This window comes from Pundamilia nyererei, unplaced genomic scaffold (assembly GCF_000239375.1).
Source record: "Pundamilia nyererei isolate P.nyererei 1_Seehausen unplaced genomic scaffold, PunNye1.0 scaffold00179, whole genome shotgun sequence".
In the NCBI taxonomy this organism is placed as follows: Eukaryota; Metazoa; Chordata; class Actinopteri; order Cichliformes; family Cichlidae; genus Pundamilia; species Pundamilia nyererei.
In genome coordinates, this window is record NW_005187580.1 from 276,844 (window position 1) to 289,860 (window position 13,017).

The 13,017-nt window shown below is 40.6% G+C and overlaps 1 protein-coding gene across 1 annotated transcript in view; it reads left to right on the plus strand.

Annotated features, from left to right (window-relative positions):
- Positions 1–13,017, plus strand: part of kif6 (kinesin family member 6) — a 75,387-nt gene that overhangs the window by 27,326 nt on the left and 35,044 nt on the right. Inside the window, exons 10-11 of the mRNA XM_005746485.1 lie at positions 6,636–6,739; positions 9,596–9,701. Coding sequence (XP_005746542.1) covers positions 6,636–6,739; positions 9,596–9,701 — 210 coding nt within the window. The remainder of the gene's footprint in view (positions 1–6,635; positions 6,740–9,595; positions 9,702–13,017) is intronic.

Below are 13,017 nucleotides of genomic sequence, written 5' to 3' on the forward strand. Positions count from 1 at the left end.
GCCCTCGTGGACTGGGATTGGGGACACCTGCTATAAATACACAGGCAAGAACATGAGGGTACGAGGAACAGGTGGGAACACAGCCGGAAGAAATTAGACCTAAGGAGACACGAGGAAACGCAAAGTCAACACACTGACATAAGACACGGACCTTCACAATAAAACAAGAAATACACCTGGCTCAAGGGCACAGAATTGAAACTACACAGAGGTGACAGAAAACAGGGACCTGAGAACTAGAAATACAAAACAAACCATCATTCTGTCAGTCAAAACCTAGAAGAAAACAAAGCTCAATGATAACACAAAAAACCAAAATGCTGGATCACCGACCCAGGATCATAACAACTATTAGCTTAAAAGGTAATGCAGCCTAGAGACTGCTTTGAGCTCTTGGGGGCTTGTTTGTTGTTCACTAATAATAGGAAATCACATAATCACAGCCAGGTTAACCTCTGGCACGATGCCCCTCCTTCACTATTTGTGGTAAACTATATAACACTGTTCTTAACAAAGCTACTCTTTGCCTCACAGAAATAATTAATTTAAATTCTCAAAAACAGTAACAAAATAGTAATTCTAGTTATACTAGATACTTTGGAATACCTGTCACACCTTCCACTGTTGCAGTTTGCAAACCTGGTAGTTGTTAAAAAGGCCTAATGGGCAGATATATGGTAGCGAGTCATCACTCCTGTATATACTTCCTCTGCTCCCAACCTATCGACAGCTACTGTATTACTGCTGCTGCTAAGAGTTGGCTGGCCACTTGCAAACCCCACAGAGGTATTTTTAAGAGAGTCTGCGGCCGGCTCAGTAATTGTGACAGTGTCTGGCTGCTCCCAGTCGGGTCCGGCACAGTTACAGCTCCAGGCAAACCCAACCTCTGTGGGCAAACCTCTTGTCTCTGTTTATGGATTTTTAGTGTATTTCTCATTTTATGTTCATTGCTTCTGTCTCATCTATCTCTCGGCCCAGTTTACTGAGGAAAATGCAAAGCAAGCAGCAGCGCAGCATGCAGAATAGAGTGATGTCATTTATTGTGGTTTGGGGGACACACATTGACTCCAATTTTTGGCCTGCCCCGTCTGAAGGCGCACTGTGTCTTGGAGTCGCTGGCTTTGGTGATTTAAAACCTGAAGTTTGCTTTTCACAATGATTTGTCTGGTCCTGGTCCTATACTGTAGCCTGCAGGCTTCAAATCCTGAGGAGCAGGAAACCAGCCAGACCAGACAAAACACTGAACACGTCTCTCACTGACAGGCAAAGAATGAGGTGTTGAAAGTGACCTGTGATGATGATTAAGTCAGCCACAGTGGCCGCACCATATAAGGCTGCATCGGTTAGTTCCTCTAAGAGCACTGATGTTGGCGTTAATCCTTCATTTAGACCCGGCTGATCCCAATCTGCATTCATCAGTGGAGATTGTCAGCAGCTACAGTGGGGCAAAAAAGTATTTAGTCAGCCACCGATTGTGCAAGTTCCCCCACTTAAAATGATGACAGAGGTCAGTAATTTGCACCAGAGGTACACTTCAACTGTGAGAGACAGAATGTGAAAAAAAAATCCATGAATTCACATGGTAGGATTTGTAAAGAATTTATTCGTAAATCAGGGTGGAAAATAAGTATTTGGTCAATAACAAAAATACAACTCAATACTTTGTAACATAACCTTTGTTGGCAATAACAGAGGTCAAACGTTTACTATAGGTCTTTACCAGGTTTGCACACACAGTAGCTGGTATTTTGGCCCATTCCTCCATGCAGATCTTCTCGAGAGCAGTGATGTTTTGGGGCTGTCGCCGAGCAACACGGACTTTCAACTCCCGCCACAGATTTTCTATGGGGTTGAGGTCTGGAGACTGGCTAGGCCACTCCAGGACTTTCAAATGCTTCTTACGAAGCCACTCCTTTGTTGCCCGGGCGGTGTGTTTTGGATCATTGTCATGTTGGAAGACCCAGCCTCGTTTCATCTTCAAAGTTCTCACTGATGGAAGGAGGTTTTGGCTCAAAATCTCACGATACATGGCCCCATTCATTCTGTCCTTAACACGGATCAGTCGTCCTGTCCCCTTGAAAAACAGCCCCATAGCATGATGTTTCCACCCCCATGCTTCACAGTAGGTATGGTGTTCTTGGGATGCAACTCAGTATTCTTCGTCCTCCAAACACGACGAGTTGAGTTTATACCAAAAAGTTCTACTTTGGTTTCATCTGACCACATGACATTCTCCCAATCCTCTGCTGTATCATCCATGTGCTCTCTGGCAAACTTCAGACGGGCCTGGACATGCACTGGCTTCAGCAGCGGAACACGTCTGGCACTGCGGGATTTGATTCCCTGCCGTTGTAGTGTGCTACTGATGGTGACCTTTGTTACTTTGGTCCCAGCTCTCTGCAGGTCATTCACCAGGTCCCCCCGTGTGGTTCTGGGATCTTTCCTCACCGATCTCATGATCATTTTGACCCCACGGGATGAGATCTTGCGTGGAGCCCCAGATCGTGGGAGATTATCAGTGGTCTTGTATGTCTTCCATTTTCTGATGATTGCTCCCACAGTTGATTTTTTCACACCAAGCTACTTGCCTATTGTAGATTCACTCTTCCCAGTCTGGTGCAGGTCTACAATACTTTTCCTGGTGTCCTTCGAAAGCTCTTTGGTCTTGGCCATGGCGGAGTTTGGAGTCTGACTGTTTGAGGCTGTGGACAGGTGTCTTTTATACAGATGATGAGTTCAAACAGGTGCCATTCATACAGGTAACGAGTGGGGGACAAAAAAGCGTCTAACAGAAGACGTTACACGTCTGTGAGAGCCAGAGATTTTCCTTGTTTGAGGTGACCAAATACTTATTTTCCACCCTAACTTACGAATAAATTCTTTACAAATCCTACCATGTGAATTCATGGATCTTTTTTTCACATTCTGTCTCTCACAGTTGAAGTATACCTCTGGTGCAAATTACTGACCTCTGTCATCATTTTAAGTGGGGGAACTTGCACAGTCAGTGGCTGACTAAATACTTTTTTGCCCCACTGTATTGTAACAGTCACATCGCACTGATGCATTTATGTGTTAATACTCCCGTTATTTATATTTCTTTCATTCTTAAAAGGGTTAAAAATGTTGGCTTGAGGTTATGCATTTGTGCAGAGGTTAACTTAGGGCCCCTCTTAAACTTAAAGCCAGTATTCACAAAAACGCAAACAACATCCAGCTTTAAAAGACAGCTCTGATTAGCGCATACCTGTGACTCCAACAGACGCCTGCTTATCACCATCCAGAGAGACATGTTCAGGAAGCTAGTGTGAAAATCCTTGCGTGGGGTTTTTAATCCTGGGTCATTAATCTGTCCTTTTATCAACCGTTGAGACAGGTGGTGATGCAATGGTGTGCGGGATATTTTACTGGGACACCTTGGGACTCTTAATCCTTTGTTTAAATGTCACGGCATTTAAAGACTATTGGTTGGAGACCATGCACATCCCCAGATACGGTCAACTGACCATTTTGGGGAATTTTGCATTAAGTTCACTGTACTGAAAGGGCCTCTAACGTCTTAAGATCCAATAGAGCATCTTTAGAATGTAGTGTAATGAGACATTATCAATTGTAACTGCTCATTCATAGTTTTTTCAAGCTGTGTCACTAGTTTTCTGCTGTTATTTTGGATAAAAAATAAGATGATTAAAACTAGAATTAATATCTCTTAAAACTTAATTAAATGTCACTAAAGCTATGTCTTTGTACCCCAAGTTGGTGCTTTAGTAGTATACCCCTTGGGTTACTCGTACTCCTGCTTGGGAATCACTGGTTCAGTGCAGTGCTTCTTGTTTTAGTCTGTAATACCAAAGTAGTGCCATATGACACAAGAAATTCAGCCCATGTGTTCGCATTTTGTTGTGGAGGATGAAAACCTAGCACACAGTTGTAATGGGAAATTTTGCCTAATCTTCCTTTATAAAAGAGGCCCCATAATAGCAGCATGTTTGTGAGTGGCATACTGCGTAACGCTGCACATATACATTTTTAAGGTGTAACCTGTGGTTATATTGCGGGTTATACTGCAGTGCTTACACTTTAGTGTGGGTGGTTATGTGCACAGGATAGAGGGTATGTTTTCAAGAAGAGGAGGTATAATTTAAAGTTAGGCCTGTTTAATGTTTCAAAGTTAATTGTGTTTGTCAGTGCATAGACTGTGACAGACATAAAGGTAGAGAGAAAGAGGGAAAATGAACATCTGGATGTTTCTTCTATCATCAGATTTGTGTTGTTGGGTTTCCATAGGGTTTGCTGACATCATCAGTCACATGGTTTGAGTCCGTTTTTATTCAGAGCCTGCCCTGAAACTGTGGTGCCAGTGTGGGCTTGGCGCTCTGAAATAGACTGCGCAATTCTGCTGACCAACAACTGGTGGGCAGCTTTTGGGGATGCAGCTGGAAGAATTACATCAGACCACGAGCTCCAAAAAGGAGATACAGGGAGCGGCTCTGGTGAAGAGTGGTCAGATGTGGTGTTTGGTGTTAAAGCATACAATAAATACAGGGACGGGATGATGTGGGGTGATCGAGGTTGAAACAGCAAAGTCACGCCTTTCCAAAATCACACAACAGATCTGTTTCTTTTCAGAAGCGTCTCAAGTTGTGTTCGAGTGTCTGGCTGCTTTGGCTTTTCAGTTTGAGGTTGACACTCAGTCTGACCTTTGTCCTTGATTTAATTCTCACTGACCTTTAACTCTTTAGCAGTTCTGTGTCAGGAGTGGCACTGACTAACACTTGCACACAGTCGCTAATTTCTATTCCCTTTGCTCTTTGCTGTTGAGATATTTAAGTAGGATTTACCCTTAAGTAAGGGGGTTTTAGCAAAAAGAACAATGGCCACTTGTGTTTTTAGAGGGTTTAGTGTGTTGTTTCATTTGGGGATTTATGTAAAATTTTTATTACAGTGGGTTTGGCTTCATTTCAGTAATTTCATGATCCATTGACTTTGACTATTTTCCCCACCATTAACATGTAATTGCATGTCTCTGTTTTTCTCTTTTGGGACTGTTTCCTCTTTTTGAACAGATTTCCAGTGTGTAAATACCAAGTTATTGAGCCAGTCATTCACAATGTTTTTGCTGTCCGGATCTACATTTTCATTTTACCATAGCACTTTACGTTAGGTCGTGGCACATGAGAATTGGACTCACCTCTGACCTCTTGCTCATCATCCTTCAACCTGGTTATTTTTTCCTTCCCACTGTCCCCAAGTGCTGCTCATAGGAAATCACCTGATTAGTGTTCTTCTCTCTGTTTAATATTGTACTGCCTCAGCACAATGTAACTGTTGTGGTGAATTGGTCCCATGTCATTGCATTATTACACATCTGCAAAGTAGAGGTTCTTTTTTTACTTTTATAGAGAAACACGGTCATAATGGATAAAAAATGAATTTGCTGCTGATCAAAGTATCACAGAGTCAAATGTTTATCTATCTTTTGGTGTTAAGATGATGCAAGCATGCAGTAAAATCTTTTGTAAGTTGTAACAATTTGTTCTCTTTCTGCACACAAATCTTTTCCTCGTGTGGAGCCAATTCCCTGATTAGTCTGACACTTTAAGGATAAGAAGCACATTTCCTGTTTAAAATGTTTTTGTGGGTGATTGGCAGTATTAGTTCAGAGGACCTTAAACGATTAACCAAATCATGTCTCATCATACCATTATCCCCAGTATCACCAGAGTCACTGGTATCTCGCGTTTTAGTGAATTAATCAGAGTTAATAGAGCATTAACACATTCATGAAACCAAGCTGAACTGACACTGTCCCATGAGATGAGCAGTGTCCAAATCTGTGATCACTGACTGACTAATCCTTTACGTGTTAGGTAGCCAGATGGCAGTTAATCCTCTGCTAGACTGACACGAGGCTGCTTAGACTGACCTCTTTAGGCATAGAGCCTTTCAAAGGAGGCAGACTTATCTCCAGAGAGTAAAGGTTGTGGTGGTGAATTCACTTTTATCTTTTGTTATTGAGCCTCTTTAATCAAAAAAATCTCTCTAGGAGCCTTGGTTCTCAGTGATAAACAAGCATACTGCTGTCAGTGTAAATCACTCGAACGAGGCTTCTTGCTCTAAATAAAAACACCTTTTTTGATCAGTAGTGTTTCTCAGGCTTATGATTTTTTAAACATTAATATAAATTCTTCTTGTAGCAATTTTTTTCCCCAAACCTGGCTATCTAAGTACTTATTTAAGAATCCGTGTCTGGGCTTGGTGTCATACTTTTCTTTTTATACGTATATATAGAGTAACCAGACCCGGACAGCCAGCAGCCTGTTGGCTTGCTGAGTCCTTACCAAACACGTGTGGAGAGACAGCCACCGTTGAGGTTTAATGCTATTTTGTGTTTTGCTTTCTGCATTTTTCTTCTTCGAGTATCCACTTGTCTGGAATCACTTAAGTTTGACCTCAGAAAGCATCAGCAACATAAGCCGCAAGATTATTTTCAGCAGGATTGTCTCATCAGTTGGCAGCAGCTGGATAGTTTCTGTCTGCACGTGCTTGTGTATGAGCGTCTGTCTGTGTGGAGTACTGTACTTGCAAATGTGTGCATTAATCCCCACTTTCTGTGTATATGGTGTGTATTTCAGCTGATAGCAAGTTTGAAAAGAGAGATCCTGTCTCTTAAGGAGGAGCTGGCCATGGTGACTGGAGAGCAGAGAGACGACCGGCTAACTCCAGAGGAGATCCAGAAGTACGTCACCTCTACTTTTTAAAGTCCTCATCTGTTTAATCATTGCATCGTCAGATGTTCTCGAGTTAACTAAGAATGTAGAGCAGCTCAAACGTGTATCCAAGCTCCACAGACTGTATGTAAAAGATGGAAGTAGCCGGTGTGACGTCACATGATGATATGTGGGTTCTGAATTAGTGTTATCACCATCATCATGTTGTTTTCTGTGCCAGAAGATGATCAGATGAAGATCACACAGACACAGATATTGCTAATTAGTGCTTAGTTAAAATTTTCGTGCCATTTAGTTTCACTGAGTCAGATATGACCATATTTGGATTAGAGGGTGGAAGGTTAAGCGCAAACACTAAGCGGTTTTGTTTGCAAGCTGCATCAACAAACTGTATAGCTGCATTCTTACCAACCTTGAGACCTCAGAATTAGGGAGACATTCAAAAGGGCTGTTGGGGGGGGGGTGGTATACATATACATATATATACAAAACACTTGAATTTTACAATGTTTATTTATCGGATAAAATAAGTTAAATGACACCGTTATTATTGTCCGGCCGGAAACAGCGGGGGTGTCCAAATTCAGAGGCTGCGTCCACCTGACCGGACCCGGCCTTCGCGCTCTAAGTGGGCCAGGTCCTCCGAAAGCTGGGTAGACTGGAAATGAGTGACGGTGAAATTGGATGGTCTAGCCTTCAGAATGACATCACAAGATCTCTCGGTGAAGTGAAACTCGGCCGTCTGCTCCTTGCTATCTAAAATATAACCAGACGCTGGCGTAAATTTTCCACCATCTCACACTTCTGTTTAATCAGTTTTCTGTTTGACGTTTATTCAGCTGTGTGAAAACCCCGGAGGAACCCACCCGAGGGATTAATAAAGTTTTATTTTATCTAATCTAATCTAATAACTTTAATCTCAGCCAAATCGATTTACTCATGAACAAATAAAACACTGAAAAAGGCCAAACAATAACATGTTTAAGTTATTTAAGTGACTTATATATCATGTTTAACCTGAGTAGCGAAAGACCGAATTTGAAAACAATGTACTGGGAGTTTGCTGTTCTCGTCGGCTCAGATATTTGAAGTTTACACAGCTACATTCTCGCCTGAAAATACGCTAAAAGTAAAAGAGTAAAGAGTAATATTGAGCTAAGTAGCTGCAGTAGTAGTAGCCATTGTTGGAAACTGGAATTGGCTGGGCCAATCTGGGATATAGTTTTTCAATTTTTTTGTCCGAGTGGAAAATCGGGAGAAAATCGGGAGAAATTTGGGAGAATCGTGGTGCTGGGAGATTTTCGGGAGGGGCACTGAAATTCGGGATTCTCACGGAAAAATCAGGTGGGTTGGCATGTATGTATAGGTGCTACACAGAAGTACAGGTACCTGCTAATTAATGCTAAGTAACAAACAATTTCATTGTTTCATCAGCCCCTAGTATTATAATCAGATTATTATTATAATTATTAATTTGATCATTGGAGTGGAGACCAAACTATTTTCTGTAGTTAACTGTGAACATGTCTATTTCTGATGTAAAGCTGAATATTTAACATTGAGGTCTGTTGGGATAGTCGTTTTGCATTTCACTGAAGCGTTTCCTTCATTTTCAGGCCTAGGCTGTGTTGATCCTCAGACCCACAGAAAAGTGCAGAGTATACTTTATGAACTGTAATTTGTATTTGCAAAGCTCAAACCCACAGATTCTTAAGGAAAAATGTCTGGTGATTTATAAGTATTTTGGGACTGCCTAATGTGCGTATATAACTTATGGTGCTGGCTTCACATTGGTGCTGAATTGAAGTCTTGCTCAGTGCGGCTTAACCAGATCTCATGGCGTTTCCCAGCGCTGCTTTATTTCTGCTGCTGTACTCAAGTGGCAGACTGACCCAGGCAGTCGGGCAGGGCCAGGGTTCAGACCAGAGGTTTCATGGAGGATTTGGCAGATTGCTCCTCAAATGCTGATGCATTTCCCATGCCTTCGCCCCCACAGTTCACCCGTTTTATTATTTCCTCTCTACCCAGGTGATTATCCTTGATTTGCCTCTGTTTGTGCCAAACTCACACTGGGAATCTTTAATAGTATCTATTATGACCACATTTGCTGGAGTTTTTTTGTTGTCGTTTCCTCTCTATTTGATGTCCCCACTCATTTCCTGCGCTGATCGATTGCACATATCCTGGGTTATTTACTGTCACAGTTCCAAACGCACACACATCCTCGGGACTGCTGGGCTTTTGTGTTTCCAAAAGACACTTCTGTGTCAGTCCACTTCTATACAAGCTAAAATCAAAGTAAATGTTTTAACAAGCAGTGTTAGTTTGCTACACTTGCTTGATAACAGCTCACATCACACACAGTTGAGCCACTTCTTGGAAAGTTTCCGATTCCAGTGTTTTTTCTTTCCTCTTGCAAAGTATTGAACATTGCATCCAAGGGCATTCTTAAGGTTCATGAAACCACTGATGTCTTGCAGGACCCTGAAACAGGACCGCTGCGTTTGTTTTAAGTCCTTCATCATGTAAACCTTGCATGTTCTTGTGTTGAACAAAAAATAAAAACCACACACTGTCGTGTCTACATTGGATGGGTTTGGGCACTTGCCTCCTGCTCTTTTCCTGTGGCCGCTTCCAGATCTTGAAGAACTAATGTTTGGACTATCGTTTAATGATAGTTTATCAACAGTCCGGCCCAGTGGAGCTGAAACACAAGTTTAAGTAAATAGTTTTCTTTGACCAGACCCACATTTTAAACTACTCAAATGTATATCTTAACTGTTTAAGTGCTGAGTGAGGAAGAATAAAAGAGGGAGTGTGGCACTGCTTAGATGGTCTCTGTGTGTTTATGTGCACGTGTTTAGATTGGAGGAGCTCGTTAAGGCTTATCTGGATGATCCCGATCCAGATGTGACACTGTCACTGGGACCAGACATGAGAAAGATCCAGCACTGCTTCTCCCTGCTAAAGGTAATGTATTCACAGTAACCTATGTGTACAGTCTAAGGAGCTTGGAAAGAAAGTGACTGGACTTAAGTTTTGTGAAGACACTCACCTCTCATCCAAGAGGCTTCTTCAGTTTTAAAACCAAATGGTGGAGAGTTTTAAACTCTAGTGGGGATTGTCCCTTAAGAGTGTTGTTGACCCCTTATTGATCATGTGCCTTGTCACATGACCCAAGGTGTGAAACAAGGCATCGGTCATTACCCGTATTATTCGGTAAAATCACTGTGAGACTACCATTACTTGGAGGACTGAGAATCTGCACAGTCCTGCTAAGTCGCCTCAGCTGGTGAACGGGACAGTTAGACACAGTTTTTTTTTCAATTTTCATTAATCGGGTAGGGCTGTGCGATATGACCGAAATCTCATATCTCGATTTAAGACATCTATTGTCCCGATAACGATATAAATCACAAAAATTTTATATTTTCTGTAAATTCTGTGAATCTCTGGCAGCTCGATTTGTGTGTTTCCAGCTGTGCGTCGTGTAGCTGGAGTCGAGTGTTTTAACCGATGCATGAAACTATACATTTTTAGACATAAGTTGTAACGGCCACCGTTTTCTTTGTGAGTATTTATTACACACGTGTGCTGCAGGGAAAAGCCTGTTCTAACGTCTGAGTCTAAGGTTTATTTTGCTTCTAATCCATAAATACTCTGCACACTCTTTCACGTGATTCAGTTTATTTTGAAAAGTCTCAACAGGATCTTGAGCTTTATTGTGAAAGGTTTATGTGGAATATGAACAAGGGGACATGCAATGGTTTTACCGTTGTTGTTGCTAACGACAACACATAAAAACAGGCGCTTGTCCGTCTGTAGTGTGGTTATATTAAATATAAAAGAAAGAGAGAACTTTAAGAAATGAATATAGCCACTACAGTGACGATGAAAAAATATTGCCGTAAACAGTTTATTTTGCGACACCACGAAACAAACGATAGCGTAAAATGAAACGATAGACGTTTTTATATCGTCATCCAATATATATCGTTATATCGACCAGCCCTATAATCTGGTGTTAATGTCTTTTTTTTAATTAGGTTCTTTTGATTTGAGCAACAGATTTTCAGTGAATTCATCATAAATTTAATCATTTATTTTTTGTCATGTCTGTTAAAATATGCAATTATTTTACTAATTTGATCACACATTTATTAATGAACTCTAAATCTTTTTAATGTCTATTTTACAGTTCAGTTACTGAATTAATGAAACCACCAAAATTTTTATTTCCCACCATTCATCACCTCAGCTTTGACCAGGTGACCCACATCTTCTGAACTGCTCGCCCAGCTGTCACCCCCTGAGTTATGGTTGAAACTTATTTAAATGAATTTCCTGCTTTCAAGCAATTAAAGGCTCTGTGGAAGGTTACTGACTAATCAGAATTTTATCACTGTAATTTCACTGAAATAGCCAACATTAAAATCATTAACTAGGAATGTATTGTATGCGTACGCAGTCACGGGAAATATCTTTTTGGTATTGTGTGTGGCTGCTAAATCTCACTCTGAAAATGTTTTACTTCTTAGTGATGTCAGATTTTGATGGCTGAAGGCTGATTTTCCCATAGCCTGGCTAAAGTCTGAAGACAGAGTTTTGCAGTTATTTGCCATTTAATTAGATCCTAGGTGTAATGTTGACACGCCGCCCTTAATGCACGTCTTTAAGTTAAAACTTTCCAAGAATTTCCACCTGATCGTAGCAAACAACCCATCTGAAAACTCATCCATGCCATTTTCTTTCCCACTCACCTAACCCGAGTCACTAGAAGGCAGCGGCACTGCCATTTGAAGATGTGTTGTGTATTTTTCACAGTTTAATGAAATTTTCTAGCTACATGAAAGTGATGGCCCTGTGACAACCTGGGAGACTTTTCAGGAGGTCTTGATTACTTTCAACAGTGAATTAGATAAGCAGTTAAGGAAACAGTTAACTGAGATCAAACATATTTACATGAAATATTAAAGTTGATCTCTTCGGCTTTTTCTTTATTTCCCTTGATAATCCTGTTCCAATAGTAGATGCTCTTTTCCAACATGGTCAAAGTTTCACATAGTAACTGCTCTAAATGCTCAGTTTTACACCGTTATTTTTTTGTTTTGTTTTGTTTTGTTTTTTATTCTTGGCTACGTATTGTGTCACAGAGTGGAAATATCACAGCAGTACGGTGGCCCTGAGAGGCCAAACGGACTGCAACTTAAGAAAGCACCAGCAATAAGAAAAACGCTGTTTTTCTCTCCAGAAATACTTCCCTTGTGCTTTTGAAAAATCTGTTTTTTCCTATTTCCGTTTTTGTTTGTTCTATTTTTGTTTTTGTTTTTCCTATTTCTGTTATGTTTTGTGTTCTTTTACAGTGTTTTTCTTATTGCTGGTGTTTTCTTAAGTTGCAGTCCGTTTGGCCTCTCAGGGCCACCGTACAGCAGTGACCAACATAACATTAAGAGCAGATTACATCCTGGCTACTTTTGTATATTTACTGTCCTGTAAAAAAGGTCATCTTCATTGTTTTCTATGGAAGTTAATCAATAATAATACTGCAAAATGTATTCAATTTATATTAGCAGTAGATTTGCAATAGAAATTTATTAAGGATAAGGATAATAATTATAACTTTAACCCCTTAGCAGTCCAATTAGTCCCCTAAACCATCCAATGTCCCGTGGGCGGTACGTCCGACTGCTAACAGGTTAAACAAAACTGTTTAAAACACACAGTTACAGAGTGCTTTATAGTTTGGATTAAAACCATACATTTGAGAAGCGTACATAACAACTATACAGTACATTTAAGCATACAGTCGAGGATGTGTTCCCACATGCATTTACACTTACCTACAAACATTTGGTGTGAAACAAGGGGTTAATTAAAGAAGAACTAACCTGTAAAAACGAGTTTTCGGTAGCCCTTTATATTTACAGTCTAAATCTGCAAAATAATTGTTAACGTAAGCTTTAAAATAAATGTAGTAAATACTGGACATCCTGCATGCTACAGGTATCTCAGATAGAAAGAGAGAGAGGCAATCTTGTTGGTCAGAGATCGTGTCAAATAAACAAGTAGTTTCCATAGAGAAAGCTTCTGGTTTTAACTTGTTCTTAATTCAGATTGTCTGTCATTATTTTAAAATAGTGGGAGTAGCTGAAAAGATTGCATCTATTCATGTTCAAGCTTGTTGAACATGAAGCTTGAAGAGTGCCATGTTAGTTGAAGTGATCTGATAAAGGGCTCTTTACCTGTGGAGGTTTTGATTGCGATTATAGTAATGACACTGTTGCTG